The sequence below is a fragment of the Anser brachyrhynchus genome (assembly GCF_964034855.1).
Source record: "Anser brachyrhynchus genome assembly, chromosome: 5".
In the NCBI taxonomy this organism is placed as follows: Eukaryota; Metazoa; Chordata; class Aves; order Anseriformes; family Anatidae; genus Anser; species Anser brachyrhynchus.
In genome coordinates this window covers 32,440,247-32,467,825 of record NC_137699.1, presented here as the reverse complement: position 1 = coordinate 32,467,825, position 27,579 = coordinate 32,440,247, and the positions used below count along the sequence as shown (strand labels likewise).

General features: G+C 43.4%; 1 protein-coding gene across 16 annotated transcripts in view; it reads left to right on the top strand.

Moving 5' to 3' along the window:
• MGA (MAX dimerization protein MGA) overlaps positions 1–27,579 on the top strand; it is a 66,059-nt gene that overhangs the window by 5,339 nt on the left and 33,141 nt on the right. For 13 of the 16 annotated variants that reach the window (XM_080594176.1, XM_080594173.1, XM_080594182.1 and 10 more), the window contains exons 2-12: positions 5,441–6,582; positions 12,354–13,284; positions 13,627–13,714; positions 13,860–13,955; positions 18,465–18,593; positions 19,588–19,686; positions 20,604–21,250; positions 21,750–22,107; positions 23,268–23,491; positions 24,361–24,501; positions 24,913–25,045. In XM_080594176.1, coding sequence (XP_080450302.1) covers positions 5,519–6,582; positions 12,354–13,284; positions 13,627–13,714; positions 13,860–13,955; positions 18,465–18,593; positions 19,588–19,686; positions 20,604–21,250; positions 21,750–22,107; positions 23,268–23,491; positions 24,361–24,501; positions 24,913–25,045 — 3,910 coding nt within the window. In that variant the 5' untranslated portion in view covers positions 5,441–5,518. Of the gene's footprint in view, positions 1–2,261; positions 2,422–5,440; positions 6,583–12,353; positions 13,285–13,626; positions 13,715–13,859; positions 13,956–18,464; positions 18,594–19,587; positions 19,687–20,603; positions 21,251–21,749; positions 22,108–23,267; positions 23,492–24,360; positions 24,502–24,912; positions 25,046–27,579 lie in introns of those variants that run through there. The other 3 variants (XM_080594179.1, XM_080594178.1, XM_080594184.1) reach the window with 3 other exon arrangements.

The window sequence follows — 27,579 nt, the reverse complement described above, 5'->3', positions numbered from 1 at the left end:
TGTTCTGACTGATCAAAATGGACAGGTCTTTATTGCAGTGCTCTGGTTTCTCGTCAGCTGTAAGCTGCTCAGAACGGGGTTACTTGAGCTGGTGGGAGGTCATGGAACTTCTCTGACCTGTACTGGTGAATCTGCTCTTTGATAAACACAAGGCTCTACTTCTGTTCCGGCAAGGCTTACTACATGAGTTGGGTAAACTGGTAGCAAAACCCCTGGCAGCGTCAACAGTCCCTGGTGTTGCTTCTCTTATCACAGGAACACGTGCCGTGTGTCTGTGGCCCTATCTGCGTCTCGGTGTAGTGCAGCTGCTCTGAGTGACTGCTTGGTGTAAATGGCCTCTTAGTAAAGGCGGGCGGGGGGACAGACTTCCTACTATCACCGTTCAGAAATGTGTTGCTTAACATACAGTTGTGTGTCAGTGTATCCTGTGGCCCTAAAACATGATGACCACTATACCTAACAAAAGGAATTCACGTTTTTATCAGGATCCCTGAACAGACATAACTTCTATTTTGGAATAAGGTCTGTACAGCAGTACAACGGCAGCCGTTCCTGCAGCTCCCCTACACCTGGGTGTGCTTGAGTCTTGCCCAGAAGATGCAGTTTGTGCCTTCCACTTTCTCTCGTGGTGGAAAGTGCGCAATCACAACTTCCTCTGTAGCGTTGTAGTGTAGGGAATGCTGGAAGCGCTCCAAGTTTTGTAACCAGCAAACATTTTTTTGGCATGCTTAACAGGGAGGCTTACAGTGATGAAGTTATAAACCAGGTGCAGATAACTTGGTGGTAAAACCACTGAGCCCTGCCTTTAACAGTGTGCCTCTGTGCATCCCGCCTGTGAGGCGGTTACTACTGAGAAGATCGGTGCACGGGAAGCCTCTGCTGTTGCTCCTTTATGTCTGTGTGGAGTCTCCTGGCGGTTGTACAGGAAGGGTGCATGAAGACAGGGGAGACTGGGGCAGAAGAGGGAGGACAGAAGGAGAGAAATGTCCAGAAGTATGACGTGAGATTTGAAAATGGTGTTTTTAGGAAAAATGGGATAGAAGGGAGAACGTACAAAGGAAGGAGAAAGCATCAGAGAGGATTGTGGATAACAACTGGGATTCAGATATTATACTTAGGGGATTCCTAACCCAGTCAGTCAAATGAAGTGCTCACAAGTTGAATTACAGTAAATGCTTTTAATGTACATCTGAACTAAAATGCTTTCTTGATTCCTTCCTTCTCCTGGCTTCCCATTGGCTGCATCAAGTACAAAAGCACTTGACTGTTAGCCCTGGCTTTTTCTTGTGCTGAGGTACTTCAGGAACTTCTCAATGAGAACCATCGTGTGAAGCTGCTTCAGAGCATGGCTGAACATGACCTTAGCCAAAAGAATACTGTCTCCTTGTGAGGTTCCGTGCCTTCCTGCTCGTTCCTCTGAACCTTTCTTCTCTCCTCGCTCCCAAACCTGTGGTTAGCAGCGTTTGGGTGTGACCTGTCCCTGTCTCCACCCTTCTGCCCCCAGTACAGGGGCTGAATGCCGCCTTCTGCCTCTCCTTCATGAGCTGCTGGGGGTACCAAAGGCACAGCTGTACGTTGTTTCATACCGGCAGGATCGTGTATTTAGCTGGTTTCTCTGGACGGAGTCCTCATTTTATTCCTAGCTTGAGATCATTCTAGTTAAAAAAGCGCTGCCTGCCTTTCCCTCTCAGACGTGCCGACGTTGCGATTTGATGCACGTTTTCCAAGCGCCTGAGCAATGTGATTTCTGTGGTGACGTGCCGGCGGCCGCTCTCCGCAGCACGGCGCTCGGTTGCTATGGGACCCGCGGGGCCGCTGGCCCTGCTGCGGCTGCTGCGGCCGGGGGCGGTGCGGGATCGGCCGGGGCCGCTCCGCGGGGAGCCGAGCGGAGGCAGGCGGGGGGGCTCCGGCCGCTCCCGGCCCCGGGGGCTGTCGAGGGAGGGGCCCGGCGGAGGCCCGCCTGCGCCGCCGTCCGGCCGTCGTGTGGCAGCGCCGGGGGCGGCCCCGCGGGCTGAGGCGGGGCCGGGGGTAGCGGGGCGGGCGGGGGCCTCGCGCGGGGCGGGGGCGGGGCCGGGGCCGGGGCGGTGGCCGGGAGCCCCGCGGGGCTTCGAAGGCGGCGGCCGCAGGCGGGGCGGCGCCGCTCCCGCGCCGCTTCCAGAAGGTTCCGCGCGCGCGGCGCGGGGCGGCGCGGGCCCGCGAGCCGAGCCCGGCGCTGTCGGCGCGGGCACGTGACGGGCAGGCGGGAGGCAGGGGAGGGAGGCGGGGGGGGGGGGGAGCCCGCCGGCGGGCGGCGCGCGTGCGCGCGTGGCGGCGCGGTGACGTCAGAGCGGTGCGCACGCACGTTGTCCCCAGCTGGCGGACACACGGTCCGCGTGAGGAGAAGGGGAGCGCGGCGCTCCCCCCGCCCCGCCGCGCCGCACGGTAACTACGGGCAGCGGGCGCGCGCCCACCTCCTCCCTTCCCTCCCCCCCTCCCTCCCCGCGCCGGCCGCGCCGCCTCCGCGCGCCTCCCGCCCCAGCTGCGAAAATTAACACCAGGCGCCGCCACGAGGCGCCGCCCGGCCGGGCCCGCCGCGGCCGCCCGCCGCGCCGCCGCCGCGCGAGGCGCCGCCGCCGCACCGGCTCGGGACCGCCCCGGGGCCGCCCCGCGCGACCGCCGCCGCGCCCTTGTCGCCGGGCGCTGCCCCGCCGAGGGGCGGCCCCGCGGGCCCCGCACGTGCCCCCGCCCCGCCGCCCGCCCCCGGCCGAGGCTTCCGGCCGCGGGGGGGGGGCGCTCGGCTCCCGCCGCCTCGGCCGCTCGCTCGGGCGGGCGGCGCCGCTGCCGCGCGGTTGAACGGCAGCGCCGCGCCTGCAGCGCCCGCTGCCATTGGAGCCCGCGCCCGCCTCCCGTCGGCAACGCGGCGGCGCCGGCACTGCGCGCCGGGCCGGCCGGGCTCCGCTCTGCGGCGCGGAAGCCCCCGGAGCTCCTTGCCCCGGAGCTCCGTGTTCGCACGTAGCAGCCTGGGTCCCTGCCTGACGGGGTCCGGCTGTGCTCCTGCACGGCGCCGGGCGACTGGCGCTGCTTTTGCCCAGTTGGCTCCCTAGGGAGCTGCCTCTTCTCCAACTTGAGGTCTGGGGATGGCTGAAGGGTAGCTGACGCTGATCAGAGCTTGAGGCTTCACAAGTGCACGCGCTGACCCGGAGCAGAAACTGCGCACCCCAACACAAGAAATACTGAAGCCGCGTTATAATAAAAGTGGCTGCTGTGTCTGACCAAGTGTAATAAAACGTGTGAAATTGTGCTTGTAATAGATGATGGTAGTGCTGAAGGAGCATAGCTCCTGGCTACTGTAATTGCTTATAATCGCATTGTAACCACAAGCATCTCAGAAGTGCTAGATACTGTGAGCGCCACTTATGGTAGAAATAACTTTTAGTGCCATGTAGGAACTTTAAATATTGGAAAGCAAAAACAGGCTCAGTAGCTCTTTGTACATGTTGAATTCTGGCTGAGTGCATGGCTGTTGAGACCTTTTGAATTTATTTCTGGCATGTATAAGCTCTTCCTGAAGTGAGGTTAAAGTTAAAGGCTTTCTGTACATCTCAAACCACATTTAAAATCACTCAGTGTATTTCCTCAATAAGCTACTACAATTTCACTTTACGGTGCACAGCATTAATGTGAACTCACTTTGTGATCCTGCGTTCAGTATACATACGAACGTGCTGTGTGTGTGGTGAGAGTTGGCAGGTCAGTGGGAAATCACGTACAACTTAGAATGTGAGTGCTTTCTCCCCGCTCCCCAGACCTATGATATTAATAGACATTTATTTCTCTATTGTGTTTTTATGGTTTAGAGCTTTTTTAGGGAAGCCTTCTGGGGGACTGAAGAAATGCTCTGTTGAAAAAGCAAGGCAATGTTCGTAAAACAGAAAATACGAAGCTGGTTTTGCACAACTGATTAATTTTGTGTTCCTTTCAGTAGTGTTGTGTGTGTGTATAAATGTTTCCTCCTCAAAGTAAAACTGAAAACCATGTCTTACAACTTCACAGGTCAAAGCCTGTGGAGAAGGCTTTTTTTCCTCTCCTAATTTAACTTTTACATGAAATTCTAAAACATTGAGCTGAAAGAGTAGAAGCAGGTCTCTTGTATTTCTTAGGTGTCGAGACCATTCATCACGGGATATAAATCGCCCATCTCCTGAGCTCTGAGGTCATTCCCTGTGTACATGTGGCTGCTGGCTTGGACAGCCTGCTTCCTCCTACAGTACTGCAGTCCTAACAAAACACACGTGTCTTACTGAAGACCTAATTCACTTAAAACTTGTGAGCCTGAGTTAATTATCTGAGCAGAACTCTGCCTTCAACCAGCTAACTCCTGGTGATGGTGATTCACTCTTGTTTCAGGTTCCTGGTTCCCCCCAGCTATGCATTTGGTACAAAAATGGGCCGTTCTTTTTGGTGTGGTATTCCGTGTGTAATCGTGTTTAAAATACAAATATCTGCGTGGGGGAATGGCAGTCTGGTGAGGCACTGGAAGGCTACTTTAAATGTTCCAAGCTGCTTAAATAGTATATATATTTTTACTGTCTTAGCATATTGATAAAACACTCACCTGTGGGTTAGACGCAAAACACTGGAATTACGTATATGCAGGTAGAGGAAACTGTTTAGTTTCCTAAGCAATGATTATCCTAATCATATCAGTACCAATGTTTTCTTACTTTACTTAAAATATTTTCATAATTTAGAAAACAGAGGTAGCTAAGTTTGCCCCGTGCTTTTCATTCTTCCATTTTATCTTAGCTGCATGGCCTTTTGGAAGGTTAGTTGGCCTATTTTTTCCCCAAGCGTACTCATTGGAACTATTTTGGCCCTTCCATTCTTTGTCTCTGTCTTGAACAAGCTTTTAGAAGATCTCAAGTTCATGGGGAGGTAAGGGATCCCAAAGAAATCCCAGCCGCACAAACTTAGTCTTTCTCAATAAAGAAGTTTGAGGAAAACAATATTTTTTTCTCCCATTCCCAGAGGACCACTGGAACCTCTTTATTTCTGGCAAGAGCAAATGACTTCTGCCTTTGTGTCAGAAACGTGCTGTTTGCTCTCCTGAAAACTTCTGCACGTTTGCTAAATGCTGTTTCTTAAGCAAACCTAAAAAGTTGATCCAGTATCAGAACAAAGAATGCTTTGATATACTGACCAAAGCAAAGAGCCCTGTCATGGCAAAGCGTTAAATGAAAATGCACTTTAAGGATGTTGTACTCTGAGGCCTGAAGAACATATGCACAAGCAGACTTGACTTGATACGTCCTAATTGTGCTTGATTTTATAGTAGTGATTATCTTTTAAGTTTTCTGTATGGAGAACTGTTATAAAAAGGATCTCTCATGAGACTTTAACACCTTTTTACGAGAGTGTATTTCAATAACTTTAACTGGCTTTCCTTTTTTTTTCTTTACAGAAAGGCGACCACATGTAGACGATTATCAGAACTGCGTAGAATTTACCTTTGATTTGAGAGCTTATAACAGTGCTCATCATGGAGAAACAGCAGATTGTGCTGGGTAACCGGGATGGCGGGGCAGTGTTTGGTACAGCACCTGCTTTCTTCGTCATCCTGAAACAACAGCAGGGGAACGGTAAAGCTGACCAAGGAATCCTAGTGGCGAACCGCGATGCCTGCGCCCTTGCCAGCAGCGTGTCAGCTCCAGTCAAATCCAAAGTGAAGACCTGCCTCCCAGCTGACTGCGTCTCGGGGGGCATCACTGTCACCCTGGATAACAACAGCATGTGGAACGAGTTCTACCATCGCAACACGGAGATGATTCTGACGAAGCAGGGGAGGCGCATGTTCCCATACTGCCGGTACTGGATTACAGGTCTGGACGCCGGCCAGAAGTACATCCTGGTCATGGACATCTCCCCCGTGGACAATTACCGGTACAAATGGAACGGCCGCTGGTGGGAGCCCAGCGGGAAGGCAGAACCCCACGTCCTCGGGCGAGTGTTCATTCACCCGCAGTCGCCTTCCACTGGCCGATACTGGATGCACCAGCCGGTGTCCTTCTACAAACTCAAACTCACCAACAACACCCTGGACCAGGAGGGTCACATAATCCTGCATTCGATGCACCGCTATCTGCCGCGACTTCACTTGGTGCCTGCAGACAAAGCCACAGGAGTCATTCAGCTCAACGGCCCCGATGTCCACACGTTTACCTTCCCACAGACAGAGTTCTTTGCAGTTACGGCCTACCAGAACATACAGATTACCCAGCTGAAAATAGATTACAATCCTTTTGCTAAAGGATTCAGAGATGATGGGTTGAATAGTCGGCCTCAGCGTGATGTGAAACAAAACAGTAACTTAGAACTGGAAGGAGGTAATGTTTTTAGCTCTGCCAGCCTTCGTGGTCGCCCTGCTGAAGTTGATGCGTTAGGTTTGCATCAGAGGAGTTTAGATTCTTCATTCATTGGTCAGAACCCATCGGACATTGATATGGAAAAAGAATCCTTTAATGCAGAAAGGGACTTAATGGGTTTCCTGGACACTGACCTGGCTTCGGGTGATATGCCAAAGCTAAAACAGGAAGCCTCTGAAAGGTGAGTTGACATTCTGCTTTTAGAACAAATACTGGTTGAGCAGGGGAACGTGGTAAAACGTCAAGTAACGGGATGGCCATTAGACAGATCTTTGCAGCTAAAGTTTGCTTAACCTGAAATGATGGAACACTTAACGTTAGTAAAAGCTTCTCTTTGCCTTGAACGGTCATCTATCAGTCTGGATTTTCTAATGCAGAGTAATGAGGAGTACAAGAGTTTGGCATTTTTTCCTGTGTTGCTTTAACTCCTTTTGTAAAGAAACATTGAAGGATTTCACTTAACCCTCATAGGATTTTAGAAGAGTAAATACTACTTTTTAGAGTTTTAAACAGAGTGCATTCCAGTCATCAAAACGTTGCCTTTCTTTCTAGAGTTGTTTACCACCAAGCTATTTCTTCAGTTCTTTTCATTGGAGGATGGGTGACGGTGTGTGGGGTGTAAGGGTATTTAGGTTGGGTGTGTGTAGGGATTTCCGCAAGGCAGTTGTAACTGGCAGCATGCCACTGTTTTGTCAATAACTGCTCGTGTGAATTCTTCTAGCCCTGAGGAAGAATGAGGTTAGCCTGTCTTTGGGTAGTCAGTTACTTCATGTGTGCTGGGACGTGAGAGAATCTGTGCCTAGGAAAGTACTTCAGAATAACTGTTACACTGCTTGGACCCTAAATTGCTGTTTGATAATTCTGTGCTACATGCTCATCCAGGTTTGACTTTTTGAGCCATTGTAACTTCTCAAAAATAGTGGTGAAGCAGTCTAGTGTACATTGAGAGCCTCTCCGTAGCGTTGAACCTTTGGGTTTCTGCTAACCAGCAAGCGTTTGGGTTGGGCAAGCAAATCTGGCCAAGCCTATAATTTTACTACACTTTATTTTACTTCTCAAAACGTAAGTAATGGAACAGCAGATTTATTGAGTAATTAATTTTTGTCAAGAGATGTGAGAAGTACTTCAAACCTGAAGAAACAGTTTAAAGAAAAAAACATGTTTCTCTCTTGCCACTTTTTCTTCAGGTCCGTCTCTGGCTTAATCTGCCAAAGACTGAGTAACAAAAGCAACCTTCTGTAGATCAGTATGCCAAGAAATTATTTAACTGCAGGTAACTACTTTATCAATGTAATTAGGCTATTAGGGTGATGGTGTAATTAGAGGTCACTTCTTGGAAGAAAAATGTGGTACTTATGACATAATTATAGTTTGTTTCAAAGGCTGTACTACATTTAGTGTGTTTTAGAGAGAACAGAGGTTTGCTTGATTGTTTTTTCCTTGCAGAAAGCTTGTTCTTGACTTTTGAGTAACTGCAAAACTGTGAATCACAAAGAAGTTATCCATTCCTTGAGCCTTTCTCGTTGTAATTATTCTTAAAACCACGGGAATTGCTTTGGGGTCTGGTGTCCTAACCTTTCTTCTGTAGGACCTTCCAATGCCATTGTATTAGAGAAGAATGCTTAGATTCTCAAAAAGTGGAAATTTTAGAGAAACACATCTTGAAGACTGAAAGTAAACTGATTTCAGACAGGATGGGCTATCTTTAGTTCTAAAAAATACAGCATGGAACAGTGTTTAGGTAACTTCACATGTTGTAAGTAAACCAGCAGATCTCTGAAACTAATGACTGAAAAGTTTGTAAAATTATTTTATCTTAAAATCGATTTTTCTCCTTGGAGTTGGCTACAGCTGAAAAAGTTTAAAGTTTTGGTCATGGTTATATTTGGTCATGGTTATAGTGTTCATTTTGTTTGCAAAAGAGTCATTGAGACAAATAATTTGGAGAGAGATTTAAACTAGACATCTTGGGTAGTGGTTCCCCCAAGTTCCCTTCTTTCCCTAAGCATAAAGACCGTGGTGCTGAAAGCGCAGGTAGTATCTGACCCTGTAATTTTTCTGGCTGTTTTAGAACAAAGCACTCTTACTTATTTTATAAAATAATTTTAAGGACTCGAGGACCTTTTGAAGAACAGGTAATACAAGTTGGTAGGCTCTTTTTCTTCTGGTTCAGAGTGTATTAGTAGTGTTCTCTAGTTTCTCACCTAAGACAAATTTAGAACCGTAGAATCATAGAATATCCCGAGTTGGAAGGGACCCATAAGGATCATCGAGTCCAACTCCTGTTTACCTCTAAATTTACCTATCTACTCCAATTTACCTCTAAAGTTTGCTAAAAGCTGCACAGAGGGAGTCTGTGAAGGGTTTTTCTCTGACCTGGGCCAGGAAGTATTTATCATTTGATGAATAAAAGTTATCACAGTCCTGAAACAGTCCTCAAGCTTTGTCCAGCCTTTTGTTTTAAGCTTTGTAATCTGTGTGAAAAAGCCAGGTTCTGTACTTGGAAACAGAAGAAATGATCTCACCTCAGAATTGGCAGAACTCTTTCTGTGCTGGAGTTTTTCAGGACACTAGTTCTCCTTGGTCCCTTCAGATCTGTTCACGCAGTTCTCATGCAATGCAGCCGAGATCCGTTCATACATACAGCAGCCTTTCAAGGAAGGGGTTGAGAAGTGGCATTTTCTTTATCAAACAACAAATATAGCTATGCTTTTTTTTAGTAGGCAAGCTCTTACCGTAAGTTGATGGGTGCTATCTTGCTTTTATGCTGGGTTGTGATTTGGGCTGATTCAGATGTGTTGAAGAGTTAGAAGCTGGGAGCTGCAGCCTCTCAGACAAGGCTCCCCAAGGAAGTGGGGTTCCTGGTGCTGTGGGGGGTGATAGTTCCCCCGGCGCGCAGGTTTGCTGACCAAAGGCTTTGCCTTGCTGCAAATGGAGCTATGTAGGAGGGTGAGTGTACCTGAGGATAATCTGGAGTTGTTAACGCACTTTGCAAATAAAGGATTCTTCTCATTATGCTAGCTGGTGTATTTTCCTCTATGTTTTGGTAGTGTGTTCAGTTTCATCAGGTGCACTGTAAGGAAAAAAAATGTTTAATTTGAACTGTGGGCACTTGTAAATGAATGTTTATGCCTGAAGCCTCTTGGATGTTGGGGTTGTAGAGCGAACACCAGGCAAAATTCACCAGTTTGCAAATCTTGCAGGCTGGCACACGCTTCTCCCGTCCAAGATCTTTTGAAATTCTTGGTTCAAAAATACAGAAATGTTGTTTGTTTTTTTATAATGCTCCTGTAGGCTTGTTTTTCTAATTTAGGTGTCTTGTGTTTAGTCTGACAGTTCGATTTTCTTTCCTCCTTGACTTCCTTTTGGAAGAGTGCTGTAGTGATCACCCATCAAAGCTCAATCACAGATTGCTACAATTGCTGGATTAATTCCAGATAATCCAGATATGTGTTCCATGGTGTACTTTAAAATTATCCACTTGGAAAAATCCATCTACATCAGTACTTTCAGTAAGAGAGCAGCTGAACAGATGAATTTGGCAAAATGCAAGAAAACGATTTCCCTGCTTTTACTGTTCTATTGTGAGGTACCAAATAATATATTACTTGGGGGTATAAAAAACTTGTTTAAATATGAGCATTGTCCCACATCAGGCAAAGAAGAAGGTAGTTCAGACATGATCTCAGCATTTCTACCTGATCTCTGATTAAGCAGGGGATTTTGAGAGGACAAACTGGTGTGATTCATTTTCCCATAGCATATAGGAAGAGTGTATATAAGGATATTTCTGTGGCTGCTCGTGTTGGAAATAGTGCACATCACAGATAAAGAGCCAAAACAAATTGCTGCTAAGAAGAAACTTTTGTTGTTGTGTGAAAACTTGACAATTGCATCTGAATTTGAAATCTAAACAAGTGCTGGTCAGCATTTGGGTGTTTGATCTTCTCATACATACACACATGGATGATACCTCACTCTTGGCTTCATCTAGCTCACAGTTTGCAATATGCAGACTAAAATAGCATTTGTGTCTACAAATTTCTTCTTTACAGCAGGGCTTCTTTGTTTTGGGTACTGTCCAGATCCCTCATAGAAAGGTATGCATCTTGCCTATAAAGTAATGCATCTCGCAAAGGATAAAGAAAAATGTCTGGAGAAGTCCAGGCTTTACAGGGCTTCCGATTGGAAACAGTAGAACTCAGGTGAGAAATTTATTCTTGGCCAGCAAGCTCGTTAGTTTTTTTGTTTCTTTATTTTAGAGAATGTTCAGATGGAGTAGCAGCTTAATCAGATTCCTTAATTCCATTCGCTTTGATAATGGATTTGCTGTGCTGAACAAACCTCTGTCTTTAACGTGACAGAACTTGGAGCTGTCCAGAACCTCTAAGCGTATCATCTTGCAATTTCTCTCATGGTAAAGTCCTTGAAGAGGAAAGTCTTTTTAATCTTACGTTTGACATTCTTAATGAAATGAAAGCTATAAACACTTGATAGAGAACTTGATGGCCAGAGAAGATGGTAAACAAAACAGGAGTGGTTTGCAACTCTCCAGCAGCCCACCATTCCTTTGCAAGGCAGGTTTTTGCTTCCAGCTTAATTCTGGTTACTCAGTGTCCTTCTGAATTGTGGCAGGTTTTCTAGATAGGTTCTGTCTTGTTCCTAGGAATTTTATATGTGAACACATCAGTCTGCATCCTGACTGTCTGCTCCCTGTTCTACATACACCACAGCCTGTCTTTGTGAGCTGGAGACCCCCAGCTCCATGTCATGACTCCTGTGTGTCCTGGCTTTTCTCCTTTATGTCTTCAGTCTGTGGAGGTGGAAGCAGCCTCTTCCTCCTCTTCTTCCCCCTCATCTATCCCAGCCTGGGATTCGACTGAGCATAGTCATTGCATAGGGAGGGACGGAGATGTATAAATCTATATAAACTCTATTTAAAAAAAAAAAAAGGCATTCCCTTTATATAATGTATATAATATATTACTAAAACTGTTAAATTATTGAAATTGTTAACATTAACACAAATATTGATATATAAATAATACTTGAGTAACTACACGATGTCAGTGCAGTTTTAATAATTTAACATAATTTTAATATATAATGCTGTATAATACACAGAAAGAGAATGTTGGAATGCCATCTGATATCTTTAGTAATGTTTAATGTTCTGACTGTTACTTTCTGAGGTTCGTACTGGGTTTGAATTTCTGATTTCATATCTTAGCTTTCCCTTGTGATGCTGAGGAGCCAGCTTTTGATGCTCTTAACAAAACTGCTGACTGTAGTTTTCTGACTGATATGGCTGTCACTCGAAGCCTGGGAGTGTGACTGGCTCTCTGCATTGTCCAGTGTCAAATTCTGGTTAGGTCAGTACTCAGATGAAGTGTGGAAGATGGAGCACGGTTCAATACCTGGTTAACATTCTGCAGATGTTTTCGAAAAATAGTTTCATTTAGGAGTTTTCTGCATGAGGTTTCAGGATGAATTAACTAAAATTTCAGTTAAATCATGTAAGTCGAAATGCATTAAGCACTCACTTGGCTTCTTTTTTTCAAGTACAGTGGCTTTCCTAAGGTGGCAATTAGATATACAGCAGACTAAGTCCACTTCTAAGCATTTAAAACATCATAACTAGGCATGAGTTCATATTGCCTTATATAGGAAAAATGCAAATGTTAATCCTGATATTACTGGGGAAGGAAATCATGCTGCTGCCTTCAGATAAGAAGTTGTATTGTTTTCAGTGATGCCTTATGTTGTTTTTTGTTTGTTTGAATGCTTTCTTCTTGAAACGAAAGCTTGTAAATGACAGTTCATTTAGCAGACTCATGCCTGGAAGTTCTTCATGATACATAACAGAGGGTTATGGGAAATGCTGGAATTTGGGTGGAGGAGGAGATTTGTTACAGATCTGTGTTTCTTTTTTCCCCTTTCCCCCCTGCGCAGTCCCATCACTAGCAGTTACAAAAGCAGTTCCCGAGTGGCATCCCCAGTGGATCCAAATGGACACTTCAACGTAGTCATTAAAGAGGAGCCAGTCGATGAGTACGACTACGAGACAAGTATTTGCACACAAGGAATAACTGTGAAACAGGAAGACACAGATGAAGAAACTGATGAGTATTCCAACACTGATGATGATGATCCCATCCTACAAAAACGCCTGAGGAGGCGCAGTGAAACAGATGGGGATGATGGAGAATTCAGGTCTAGGAAGCGCGTGCTAACCAGTCCTTCAGGTGTTGCCAAAGCAAAAATGTTAAAATTGGATAGTGGGAAGATGCCTGTAGTCTATTTGGAACCGTGTGCAGTCACAAAGAGCACAGTGAAGATCTCTGAGCTGCCGCAGACCATGCTGTCCTCTTGCAAGAAGGATAAATCCCCTTTGAGTGCAATACTGGATTCTTTGCCTGTTTGTTTTGAAAATCACAAAGATTCCTGCACAGATGCAGCCGCTGTAACTGAGGAGATAGCTATGAAAAAAATATCTCCTGGTAGTAAACTGTCACAGAAATACTCTTCAGTCAAAGAGGACCAATGGGTTCTATCTAAATCACCTAATTTTAATCTCAGGGGCTCTGTGAGCTGTCACTTTTCAGATAAAGAGATCTGTGGAAGAAAAAAGCCTGGAATACTGAAGAATCCTGTGTCCATGAAAGGCGCTGGTAGCAATCAAAACGCCATGTCATCAGGTACAACTAAAAGAGGAAGGCCACGGAAACTGAAAATCTCCAAAGCTGGTCGGCCACCTAAAGGTATAGGGAAACCTGTAATAACGAGCAAGAACAGCCCTCTGGGGCCTGGGAGCATCCTTCCGGATGTTAAGCCAGACCTTGAAGATGTCGATGGAGTCCTCTTTGTGTCCTTTGCATCAAAGGTAAGACCAAACTGATTTGAGTAAAATTCAGAACTCTTTAAAAATGTATCATTTTCAATCTCTTTGTACTTAGAAGCAGAAGGTATGTTTTCTTTTAAAACGAGTTGTGAGAGTTATGGCCTCCTTCCAGATCTATTATCTTGTCCCTAAGTTAATTATATCATTGTCTTACTTAATGATTTCTGGAGAAACACTGGGATCTAGGGTTCTGTATAAAATAATGCATACTTATTTGTCTAACGGTGTTGTATTTGGAATGTTACAATGATATTTCATGTGACTTAGTTTGCATCTAAGTCAGTGTTTTTGAGGCATCTTATTCAAGGCTCTTTATATATGTAGGAAGCTCTTGACATTCACACTGTTGATAGAGCTGGAGGAGAAGAGTCACAGAATCTTCAGGCTCCCTTGTTGACTACAAATGATCCAGGTACTACTTTTTTTTTTTTTTTTGCAAGTGGATGTTCCTCACAGTAAGGGAATTAGCAAGGGCACACTGGAAATGTAAACATTTAAGTCATTTTTTTTCACGTTAAATGCTTTTTACACATTGTCTCATTGTACTTTTTGAGCAGATTGCCAAGCAAGAATACAAGCATTGGAAAAGGAATTGATGGAAGAGCTGAAAACCTTAAGGCACAAGCAAGTAATACATCCTAGTCTTCAGGAAGGTAAGTGTGCAGCGTGTATGTTGTGGCAGCTGGTTGTGTATTACACTCAGTCATACAGAGTTGATAGTTTCCTACTGGATATAATACTATGTATGTCTAATATAGTTGGCATCTGATGTTGGTTATTTTTTTTCAAACACTGGTTGTTGAACAATGTACGTGGGTGTATGTACAAGTAGGAGAATATGAGAGGAAAACTGTCTGAAACTGCGGTCAGTTGCCCTCTTGCCGCTTTTAGCAGCAACAGAAAATCTAAAGTATCTGACCCAATTTTTTCTTAGAGGCTTTAAAATTGGTTTCAACCAGCCAGTAAAGATATTTTTGTTTTCACACATTTATGTTGGAAACCAGAAGAGATGGAGGAAGCAAAAGATGTTTGAATCTCATACAGTGAGAGGCTTCATGTCATTATATGCCTCTTGTAGAAGATGCTGAGCATTCAGACTTCAGGCCATGCCTGTTTTGTAAGGAGTTTGTCCTTGTAGAGAGCAGATGGAGCTAGAAATCCAGAAACACTTAACTAAGACAACTTTTCCGCTTTCGGAGTCTGCTTCTTTGAGTCGCTGTAGATCCAGGTCCACTAGTCACATAGAAGGGCCAAGCAAGGTACTTGCAGTTTGCGGTCTCTCTTACACTGTTTTGTCGTGAGGTCAGATAGAAGAAAGTCAAGGATCAACCCAGGAGAACTTATTCTCTCTACTGATGATGTTGAAAGTCTTTGGTGATGCCAGTTCTGAGACTGGTGGCTTTGGCATAGGCACCTTTACTGAAAGGGTTGTTAGGCATTGGAATGGGCTGCCCAGGGAGGTGGTTGAGTCACCATCCCTGGAGGTCTTTAAAAGACGTTTAGATGTAGCCCTTAGTGATACGGTTTAGTGTAGGACTTGTTAGTGTTAGGGCTGAGGTTGGACTAGATGGTCTTGGAGGTCTGTTCCAACCTAGACAATTCTGTGATTCTGTGATCCTGTGATCAGAGCAGCTGATGAAGAAACGGATCCAAACTGAAGCAGCATGTACCTCGTGCTCTGGAGGTTCTGGTCCTGAATTTCTCACGTATAATTGTAGTGCTGTAGGAATTGTGACTCCAAATACTGATATTGACTATGATGCTATGTATTTTGGGTTCTAACAGAATTTCTACTCTGAAGAACCATGGATTGTCTCAAATGGTTCATGCACATGTGTATGGTGACATCAAACGCGTCAATTTTTGCAATTGTTTACGGGGGGTGCCTTTGCTTCTTGCTAGTGTTGAGTCCCTTCTTCTACCTTTACAAAGCAGTCAAGAAGAGTAGTAGAGAGCTCTTAGAGGTCTGCCCTGGATGTAGTGTGAATGAAACAAGATCATAGAGTCACAGAATGGGTTGGGTTGGAAGGGACCTTAAAGATCACCCACTTCCAACCCCCTGCCACGGGCAGGGACACCTCCCACCAGACCAGGTTGCCCAAAGCCCCATCCAGCCTGGCCTCGAACACTTCCAGGGATGGGGCATTCACAGCTTCTCTGGGCAACCTGTGCCAGTGCCTCACCACCCTCATAGTGAAGAACTTCTTCCTAACATCCAGTCTAAATCTCACCTCTGTTAGTTCAAAGCCACTGTCCCTTGTCCTGTCACTACGCTCCCTGATAGAGCCCCTCCCCATGTTTCCTGGAGGCCCCCTTTAAGCACTGGAAGGCCACTATAAGGTCTGCCTGGAACCTTTTGCTCTCTAGACTAAACAAACCCAACTCTCTCAGCCTAACTGAAGTACAGTGTATTTTCCCAGGCAAACTGATTCTAAGTCAGCATCCTGGAGCTTGGTGTAGCCAGATTAGCCTTCTTGATCTTGTTACTTGTTCTTTGAAATTTCTTGGCCTCCATGTGATCTACTACAAAAAAGGCAAAGAGCCATGGCTCCCCTCTCTCTGGAAGATGCAAACTCCATGCTTCTGAATGTGCTTTCAGCCATATGGTGGAAGCTTCCTGGCTTTCTTACACTCACCTGTGGTATGGGAAATGGAAGTAGCGATTTTGACATTGTCTGCTTTTGGTGTTGGATAATGTTGCTGAGAAGCTTAAGTATGCTTAAGCTTATTCATGGATATGTTGGAGTTTTTTCTGAACCCAACAACTGCTGTTGAGTTGCGAAGTTAAGGCAATGGTAATTGAGGATATCTGTTGCAGCTAGAAGAATGGGGTAAAGAGGGACAGGAGCAGTTAAAACTCTGATTTATTACCAAGGAATTCAAAGTTACATTAGTATAATGTTGTTCATAGAACTAGTGAGCAGAATTCCTGCAGTTGTTCGTAGAATTAGTGACCTAGCTGGAGAATCTGGAGACGTTGCATGAGGAGAGATTATGGAGGTATTTGCTGAAAATGGAACTGATGAACTTAGTCATCAAATAGAGAAAAAAAGAGGTACTCCAGGTTTGCTGGGAAACCATCAATACTTCCCGTGGAGACTAGCATTAAGATACGTGATGGATTGCAGCATGCATTGGAAGAGGTGGTCCTAAAGATCTTGCCAGGCATTGGGACTGCAGGAAGAAGATGCTTTTGAAAGATGGGAAGGCAACTGTAGCATGTTAGGAGGAAAGCCTCTGCTGGAGTACTGCCACTCCATGGGGTGCCTCTTCTCTCTGAGCTAATTTGAAACCCCTAGCACGTTCCTGAAAATCAAAGGCACTGTTGTCTGGCATCATGTTTCAGAGTTAGCAGCTGCCACTGATGAAGAGAGGAGACAATTATTAAGGAGGAGGTTCTTAATTTGCTACTATTTGACTACAGCAGCTGGAACTTAGCAGTACTCTGGGGATGATTTGAAATTGATAAAAATGATAGTTCACCTGTCATGTTCGGTGTTGTCCATACGGACATATACTTACAGTTACCATTTAATCTCTTCAGGCTGTCTGTGTTCACTCCATGATGTGTTTCATGTTGGAGTCATTCTCTGCTTTGTGTGTGTGGGTTTTTTTTATTTGATGACCCTAAACAGAAATAATCCATTTTGTGTATGGGTAATGCTTTTATTTTTGTTTGAGTGTTAAACAAACGTAGGCCTCTTGTTGAAGGTGACAGAATAATTCAAATGAAATGTCAAGAAACATAAACTGTGTACTCTTCCCTTTTTATTTTAAATTCACTCTGAATAGAAATAGATGCCATCTTGACATTTGGCAGTTGACATGTTTTTATACAAAACGCTAGATTGACTTGCTGCTCTCTTTTGCTATGTAGATTTGTGCATCTCACTAGACTGTCTTTGATAAAGATGCTCATTTTTAACTGCCACATCTGAGACTTGTTCCATGTTGATTGTTTGCAGGCTGCCAATAATCAGGTGACTGTGTTGCCACTTACGAGCATAAATGTGCTCAAACACAAGGTTTCAGCAGATACACTTTGTGTGTCTTAAGCGCTGTCAAGTCATACATTTTTTAATTTCAAAATGTGTGTATTTAACACAATAATTTTAGACTTGTTGGCAACAGAAGCAACATCTGTAAATTTCTCTAGCTGAAAATCAAAATAAATATTCTTTACTCCAGACTGAGTTGAATTTGATTGACAGCAGTCACTTCTTGAATTCACCATGTAATAATTCTCTGAAAAAGGTGCTAAGGCAAATTTCACTAGCTAGTTCCCTCTTCCTCTCAGTGCCCAGTGTTTCTGTATCCATACCGATTCATAAAGATACCTTTTGTGGCGAAGTCAAGTCTTTCAATTTAACCATTCTGGGGGAGTCGATGAAGGAAGATATCAACAGGCAATTAAGTGTTTGTGGTGCTAATCAACAAGACTGTTTAGTTTCACTTTCCCCATGCTTCCTCCCCCCCAATAAAAAAGGTGATATATTGCAAAGTGCTGAGAAGACAGGCTACCTAATTTCAAGCTGATCTGTAAGGATGTAAGGATAGTGTGGGGGGAAAAAAAAGGCTGCTGAGGTCCTGAGAGAGCTGAATACTGAATATGACTTTGTTTATATCATCATCTCACTCCCCACCCACTTATTCAAAAGTAAAATGTGGTTTACTCTCGCCTCTTATTGCTGGTTGAAACTGAACTGTGTGTGGTGTGTGGCATGTGCTTTTGCACAAAAATAGCTCCAATAGTCAACTGGTTTCGTTCAGGGAGTAATTCCAGCCTTCAAGGCTGTAAATGGTGCTAACTTTCTAAAGGCAAACAAAAAAAAACACTTTTATTTTGGAAATGAATAGAATGTTGTTATTCTGGTTGCTAAATTTCTGCAGAAACTTAAGTAGCAATCAAGAAAATATCAAGTCATTCAACTTTTTTTCTTGATTTCCATCTCTGTAAAATACTCTTTAATCCATACCTGCTGCAAATCCTTTATAAGTAAGAGCTAGAGTCACTAATGGTCTTTTTGGGTCTCTTAAAACATGGGTGAATGCTAGAAACCAGTATATAACTTAATATACCATTTTAATAAGCATCTTCACTTCTTCAACCCTCCCCCCCCCCAGTATCTTGTTGCATTCACCTTAATAATTGCCTCCTGCAGTGGGATTGAAGTTGAATTCTGTGGACCCAACAATGAGCATTGACTTGAAATACCTGGGTGTGCAACTTCCTCTTTCCTACTCAAATTACTCTCTGTGGAGCTATCCGGGAACAAACCCCAATTCTCCAGGTGGGTAAAATGCTAAGAAAACCATAACCAAAATCCTTTAAAAAGCATCTAGTTTTATATTTAATGATGATCATTTATTACAAAAGTGTTGTCAAATTGTGCTTTAAAAACAAAAAACAACAAAAACTTAGTATCCAAACAAATGCATTTCTCATTATAATGCAACTTTAAGTCTAATACTGTTGGTAGATAACTGTTCTTAACAATAAGCTTGTTTGTTGGACAAAGTACAGGCATGGTTATTTCCAGAGTCTCTTTCTGATTACTGTACTCTACTGTCCTTTCTCCCTGTACTGTTTTTGGAGCTGGTGAGAGGCAGGCCTTGAATCTCAGAACTGCTTTCGCCGCAAAAGAGGCAGACTCTATTCTCAGCTCAGTGTCAAGTGCCATTATTTCTAGACTAGCAATATACAGCCACAATGAACCCTGTTAGTATTTCTAGGTGACAATTTAACACCCAAAGCTGATCAATAATTTGACAGCTGCCACTGTTTACCTTTGTGATTATTCTCTGTGTCTACCACTAACTGATACTGTGATTAATCAGACATAACAGCAAGCACTGAATGAAGTTTCTGCAGGTCCTGTTAGTTATTTCTGAACTGGGGGGAGAGAGAGACTCAAATATCTTTCCCCCTGAGCTCGAAACTTACATGTCCTGTTTTAAGCCTGGTAAATAGCTAATTTGTCCATTTGTATTTTGAAAGCAACTGCTTATATACTGCTTATATCATTGATAAGGGAAGGGGAATAAAATTGAAAATACTGGAGAAGATATCTTTTGTATGGGATAGAAAAATGCATAGTTATGACAGATCTGTACAAGTAGCTTGGCTTTGTTAATTACTTCGTAAAAACAAACAAAAGCATTATTCTGCCTTTCTGATTTATTACTGTTTTATCTATCTCTGAAAAGGAATAAGCAGAGTTTATTAAGACACTTATTACAATCAGTCTTGATTTAAACGCTGAGGCTGGTTTTCTTCTTTTCCAGATACTGGATTTCCTTTTGTTTCCAGAACAGGAAAGACAAATGATTTCACAAAGATCAAAGGCTGGCGAGGGAAACTTCATGGTGCTTCTAGAAATGAAGGTAGAAATACAAAAAGAAAAAAAGAAATAATCAGTGAGATCAGTGCATATATTTACAATGTGTGGCCCCTTTCTTGACCTTGGATAGAGGTTTCAATTTGATTATCATGTGTATCTTAATGAGAGATTCATATTTATATTTTTGAAACTGTTGTGAATGAAGAATTTATTGGTACTACATCTGTGAGCAGCCAAAAATAGATGCTTATGAAGGGAAAATTGAAACTAACTGAGTATGATTTAAAAAAAAAAAAAAAAAGCAAACAAAACCCCACAAAACAAAACCATATTCTGTTTTACAGAGGTTTGAGTGAAGATCAAAGCTGTAATAGTTTTGCTTTTGTTCATCAGTTTTGGTTTTATTTGGGGAAGTATGGTAATTTCAGAACTCCATTGCCTTGGGGACCTTGATGACGTAAAGTAACCTTCATTTATATTGGTGTTTTTTTAACTTCAGTTAGAGTAAATATTTCTTACAGATTGGATTACTTTGCCCTGTCTTAGGGAGAAACGGGTATTTGGCAATTTACCAGTTCCTTCTGGGAATTCAGATAAAATACTTCTGTTGTACTCTCTGTACTTTAATACAATATTGTTTTGGGGTATTCCATGTTGATTCTGGTGTTACCAGGTAGGCTAGATGTTTAGGACAAACAGAGTAAGTTGCATAGAAGCACTGCATGTTGAAGAGTGACTCTTTCTGTGAACACATGCACGTACAGAATCTCTACAAAAACAGTTGTTCACGCAGCTGGCTGTGTTTCAGAGTGGGTAATATTTGGTTTTTGTGTGTTGTACTCTTAAAGGAACTGTATACATTTTTAAAGAGGTATTTACTTGTTCTATCTCGTTTAATTGCTGTAAGATTTGTCAGTGTGCTTTCCTATGAGGTAGTTAATCTGGTCTTGGTTCATTTAGGTGGCAGTTCAGAAGGTTCCTTGAAGAATCGCTCAGCATTCTGTAGTGACAAGCTGGATGAGTACCTGGAAAACGAAGGAAAGCTGATGGAAACAAGTATGGGATTCTCTTCTAGCACGCCCACTTCTCCTGTGGTGTATCAGCTTCCCACCAAGAGCACCAGCTATGTGCGAACACTAGACAGTGTTTTAAAGAAGCAATCCACCATAATTCCATCCACATCTTACACGTTCAAGCCTGTTTCTATGTCATCTACCTCTAGGAAGGCAAAGACTCAAAACAGACAGACATCTTCAAACAGAGGAAAGTCATCCTACAAGCCCATACTGCCTTCACCTTTTTCTGCCAAGCAGAAACAGAACCTTTCAGCATCAGGGGAAAAGGGTGCTAAGTCTCTCTCAAATAGCAGTTTGTCTAACCAAGCAGATAGTTTCCTGGTGCCAGCTCTGGATGAAAACATACTACCAAAACAGATAAGTCTTCGCCAAGCACCGCAACAACAACAAGGAGCTCGTCCGCCAGGTTTGTCTAAATCTCAAGTGAAATTAATGGACTTGGAGGACTGTGCTCTCTGGGATGGCAAACCACGGACCTACATTACAGAAGAACGAGCAGACATTTCTCTGGCAACCCTGCTTACAGCTCAGGTAGATCCTTAGTTTCGTTCCTTTCTGTACTGTTGCTTTTCCAATGCTTTGCACTTAATGAAGCTGCCTATAGATGCAGAAAGTAAGACTGAAGCTGGTAAGAGGCGGGTTAAAGCATGATGTTCCTTTTGTCTTGTGACCTTTTCGTTGAAAGCTGAGAATTGTTGCCTTAACAGTATGTGAAAATACTAATTGTATTAATAGCATATTGAAACGAATCATTAGTTGTTAATTACCTCAAAATTTCCCCATAAAAATTTCTGGTTAGTACGATTGCTATTCAGTAACTGCACTTCCTTACTGTTTGTCACTTTTTTTCAATAAGACTAACTCAACTCCCCCCCCATTCTATTTTTTCCGTATAGATAACAAATTTTCTTAGATAAACCATATAGTTGTAGGGCTTATTCTAAATGAACTTCAAATAGCAATTTTGCGTAAGCTTGATTTCATCTTTCTAAAATTTCAAGTGTATGCTAACTGTCTAAAACTTTTTTAGGCTTCTCTCAAAAACAAACCTATCCATAAAATAATTAGACGACGTGCACCTCCTTGCAATAACGATTTCTGCCGACTGGGTTGTATATGTGCCAGTCTAGCACTGGAAAAACGTCAGCCTACCCATTGCCGCAGGCCAGACTGTATGTTTGGGTGCACTTGCTTGAAGAGAAAAGTGTTGCTGGTGAAGGGGGGATCAAAACATAAGAAAATACTGAAAAAGGCTGTGCGTGGAAGTCTTGTGTTTTATGGAACACAAGAAGAACATCAAGAGGATGAAGATGCAGCAGAAGAGGGTGATGGAGAAGAAGATGAGGTGAAGCAGAAAGATAAGAAGAGGAGAAAAAAAGTGGAATACAGTGAGTGTTGCTGGGCAAAAGCAATTTCTTTGCTTTGCTGAAATTACCTGTCTTGTCATGGAATTTATTTAGGTCATAGTAAATGCAGGAATGGGAGCAAGCTCTGAGACCTCTGCAACACCTGTTTTGATATAACAGACAAGCAGGAAATCACACCTTTTCCCTTTATTATTACAATCTTTTTGGCACTACTGAGGAGTTTGTCTTGTTCAGATAGCTAGCTTCTTTTTAATAATTTAAACTTTTGCTCAACTCTCCAAACATCTTCAGAGACTAAGGATATGAGATAGCTGCTACTATAGCTGTTGATAATCTTCACTGTCGTAGCGCTCTTTCTCTCCCTCTTACCAAGTGAGCATCTATAGCGCCGTATTTTCGATTCCTGTATACAGCAGCAAAATTCACTGACTTCAGTGGAAATACAGTAGTTTGCATTAGTTTTAGATCTGGCCTAAGGTATGCTCAGAAAAGTGATAAAAACTGACAAGGTACATTTTCAGTTTCTTTCTAGTAATTATTTTAGCACTGGAGTAAATAAATTGTTTTGTAGAGCTGTGTTATAAAGTATGTTTTTTGGATGTTAGTCTTTTTTAATCATTTGCTGTCAGCGAGGATCACCTATTTTTTAGTGTTTTTCCTTATCTGCTATCACAGTCCTCCTGAGAAACAGTGATTACTTTAGAATCATTTTAATTTTCATTTCCTCTTATTTGTGGACAAATCCCTGTTGCTTTTGGCTAGAATTTGAGACAGGAAAAAACTCCAGTAGTGATAGCACAAGGGATGACAGCTTTAAACTGAGAAGGTAGATTTAATTTGGGTATAAGGAAGAAGCTCTTTACTCAGAGGGTGGTGAGGCAGTGGAACAGGTTGCCCGGAGATGCTGTGCATGCCCCATCCCTGGGAGCATTCAAGGCCAGGCTGGATGGGGCTTTGAGCATCCTGGTCTGGTGGGAGGTGTCCCTGCCCATGGCAGGGGGTTGGAAGTGGGTGATCTCTAAGGTCCCTTCCAACCCAAACCATTCTGTGATTCTTTGATTTTCTGGCATTGAGAGTTAGTGATTGGTACATGGTGAGGCCTTAGATTCAAACTAAAATTTCTGTTATTGCCCTGTTGGGTTATTTTTCACTTAAATGTTTTTTTTTCTTTTTTGTTCTAGCTATCTGTGACTCAGAGCCAGAAAAGCCAATCAGGAATTGTCCATTGTGGGTGAAAGTAGAAGGTGAAATAGATCCAGAACCAATTTACATCCCAACACCATCTGTTATTGAACCAGTTAAACCTGCAGTACTGCCCAGCCCAGAAGTCTTGATTTCTACCAAACATAGATCTTCCAGTGGAGTGAAAACAGGAAGAGTGTATACTCCTAAACCCAACCCAGTGGTAAGAAGGGAAAAGAGATATGTTGGATTTTTTTTCTTTTACACTGAAAATTCAGACAAACACTGCCAAAAACTTCTGTATGTTTTAGATAAAATTGAGATGGAAGCTTAAGATCCGCTGCTGGTAGGTATGTTGAGTTAGGATGAATTGACCGTGTTTAAGTCTTCAATTCTATTAATCTTCTGTTGGGAATTGAGTGTAGCAATACACAGGTAGCAAAAGGTGATAATGATTTGCTAATAACCTCTCTATTTTATTTTTTTAAAATGCAGTAATATATGCTATTCTGGGAAATATTTTGGGAAATTCTAATATATGCTATTCTGGGAAAATGATTGCTTGTCCTGTAATGTTTGTATAAGTAACTAGCTGTATAACGTAGCCTGTCTAATTAATTAATTGAGGAAAAAAATTGTGATACAGACACACAGGGTTCAGTGTAGTTGTGGAGGCTTACTTGTTCTTGCTTGTGGCTTTGTAGGAGCATTGTAGGAGACTGTTTTTGCCTCTCCCCTCACCTTTATCTAACAAAAACAACAACAGCAGTAGAGGAAGAATAGCACTAGGGTTGAGTCTAGTTATGTTTAAAGAATAAATATATCAGAGTTGCTATTTAATGTATATTAGTTAAGCAAAGCGTAGCAGTTAAGACACTCTCCCCTGTTTAGAAAAGCATCTAAATGGGATTTTTTTTTTGCTGTTTTTCTTCCCCCATATAAAAGAGTATATAGTTTGGGAGCATGATGTAGTCTGGTCTGTGATATTAAGAAACCAGAATCCGCTTTAAATGCTAGAACCTTCTTTTGACATTTGCTGTTGAAGCATTCTGCATCCAGAATGGAGAGGTTTTCTTTCTTTTTCTTGGGTAGATTCGAGAGGAGGACAAGGATCCTGTCTACCTGTATTTTGAAAGTATGATGACTTGCGCAAGGGTCCGAGTATATGAACCTGGGAAAGAGGAAAAAAAGCAACACAAAGACCAAAAGGATTCACAAAGTTCTTTTATAACGGTAAAAAGTCACAGTGTATCCAGCATGTATCATTTAACAGGCAGAGATTGGGGAAATGTGAGGAATTTTTCCCCAGGAACTCCTACATGACATGAAGACCTGGCTTTTATTTGACAGTGATAGAGCTGTAGAATCTAAATCACCACTCAGTGCTGGTAAACTTGTCTTGTTACCGTGATAGAAATTGTCTTGTCTGTTGAAATTCACATTATCACGTTTGCATTATCATGCGAGGCTTAAATGCTCGTTGTTAAAAGAGCTGTTCTACGATGAAGGTTGTGTTACTGTCAAAGGTAGAGTATGCTCTGTGGTTCTGGGTGATAGATGAACTAGTTTATGTTGTGATGCGATTTTATTGTGGAAGAGGATACACAAGATGAGAATTTTTCTTACATTTCTTTCCTTCCACAGATGTATGAACAAGAACTTCAGTCTTCTAAGAAGGAGTCTTCGAAGAAAGAATTATCTAAGAAAGAGTCTGTTAAGAAGGAATCTTGTAAGAAAGAAACCTGTGAGATAAACAATGACCCTGATAAATTCGGAGGTAAGAGCTGAGTCTTGAGTATAATTCAACCACTTGGTAGTTCCTTGCTTTAAAAAAGTAAAACTTAGTTATTGATGAAACAAAAGTTCATTTGCCCAGGGGAGTTACTGCAGCAGTTGCCAATAAAAATCTTACAATGTGCTTGTAGTTTCCTGTTTTCTTAAGCAGTTGTATGTGTGTCATGTGGGAGATACAGCAGGCTAAATATCCACTACTTGCTGTTGTTCTGAGGTTAAGATGACCGGTATTGCAGTAGCTTGTTTAGCAGTGTAAGAGAGTATTACATAGCAGACTTGTCGTCGAGAATGGTTATCAGGTACTTGTGAAGGAATGGAGACCACAGGGTGTTGGATGTTGTGTCCCGTCCACCCTCCACCTATCTTCCACCCTCCACCTTTATAGTTGCTGAAAGATTAATAAATACCTAAGTGGTGTTGTGAGGCCAGGACCTTTGTGTTCTCCACCTAGAACTATATGGGACAAAGAAGTGTCTGTACTTTATCTGGAGCTGCTGGGTGTTGAATTCTTTTTAGCTCAAGCTGAAGGGTTGAGTTGGATTTTTGCAGTACATTAAATATGATACATATAAAGCTGTTGAGGTAGTCTGCCTGGACTTCAGCAAAGCCTTTGACATGATCTCCCCCAGTATTCTCCTGGAGAAGCTGGCAGCCCATGGCGTGGACAGGCACACTCTTTGCTGGGTTAAAAACTGGCTGGACGGCAGGGCCCAGAGAGTGGTGGTGACCGGAGTGGAATCCAGCTGGCGTCTGGTCTCAAGTGGTGTTCCCCAGGGATCGGTGTTGGGGCCCACCCTCTTTAATATCTTCATTGATGATTTGGGTGAGGGAATTGAGTGCACCCTCAGTAAGTTTGCAGATGACGCCAAGTTGGGGGGAAGTGTTGATCTGCCAGAGGGTAGGAAGGCCCTGCAGAGGGACCTGGACAGGATGGGTCGATGGGCAGAGGCCAATGGGATGAGGTTCAACAAGGCTGAGTGCTGTGTCCTGCACTTTGGCCACAACAACCCCATGCAGTGCTACAGGCTTGGGGCAGAGTGGGTAGAAAGCTGTGCAGAGGAAGAGGATCTGGGGGCGTTGATTGATGCTCGCCTGAACAGGAGCCGTCAGTGTGCCCAGGTGGCCAAGAAGGCCAACGGCATCCTGGCTTGTATCAGGAATAGTGTAGCCAGCAGGGCCAGGAGGTGATCATCGCCCTGCACTCTGCTCTGGTGAGGCCCCACCTTGAGCGCTGTGTTCAGTTTTGGGCCCCTCACTACAAGAAGAACATTGAGGCCCTGGAGTGTTTCCAGTGAAGGGCTACGAAGCTGGTGAAGGGCCTGGAACACAAGTCCTATGAGGAGCGGCTGAGGGAACTGGGGCTGTTCAGTCTGGAGAAGAGGAGGCTCAGGGGAGACCTTATTGCTCTGTACAGCTACCTGAAAGGAAGGTGTGGGGAGCTGGGGGTCGGCCTCTTCTCGCAGATAACCAGCGGTAGGACTAGAGGGAATCGCCTCAAGTTGTGCCAGGGGAGGTTCAGGTTGGAAATGAGGAGACATTTTTTCTCAGAAAGAGCAGTCAGGCATTGGGATGGGTTGCCCAGGGAGGTGGTGGAGTCACTGTCCCTGGGAGTGTTTAAGTAAAGGTTGGACGTGGCGCTTAGGGACATGGTTTAGTGGGTGATTGGTGGTAGGGGGATGGTTGGACCAGATGATCTTGGAGGGCTTTTCCAACCTTAATGATTCTGTGATTTTTTTATACTGGGTTTGAGTTTGTAGTTCATAAAGAAGTAGGTTAGACATCTGTGTTCTCTTTCGGTCTGAAGTAGCCCAAATCACATTACGAATCTTAAAATGAGGCATATACTTGAGGCATTGTGTCATCCACTAATGAAGTATAGCTGCCTTTTTGAGCTATTTTTTCACTGTTTAATGTATGCAACAGCACTCTGTGTTTAAGGTTGGGAATGGAAAAATAATGCAACTAGTTGAAAATGCTGATGAATTGGTAGGTCAAAATGAAAAAGTCCAGGACACAGGGCTCAACATCCTTACAGTTTTGAAAAAGTAACATTGGATTTCTAATGACAGCAAAAGGTCATGCTTCTGTTACACATCTTCCACAAAAGACAGTTCTGCTGGCAGCTTGTTTGCCCCTAATGCCCTTATGGGACACTCGTCCTTTGCTGACTCCAACGGAAATGTGCCATCTCTTGAATAACCAGCAATGCTTTCTGCTGCATGTTGGTGTTGCTTGGAGATGTTACATCCATATGCTGAAACAACCCAGCTTTGTTTAGCTTCTGAGATGCAATGGGATACAACCTAGTATGGCTGCAGGGAATGAACTGTGAGAAATAGTTACATTAGTTTTGCATTTTTTGCTTGTTGTGAAGCTCTCATCTGGAAAGAGATGCTTTGAACACTTCTTTTTGTTGCCCTGCATCTGAGACAAGGGTGGAGGTGGGCAGAATAAAACTGTTTGAATATCCAGGTGATTAAAATGCCATAGTATTGCAGAAACCTATTTCAATTCTTT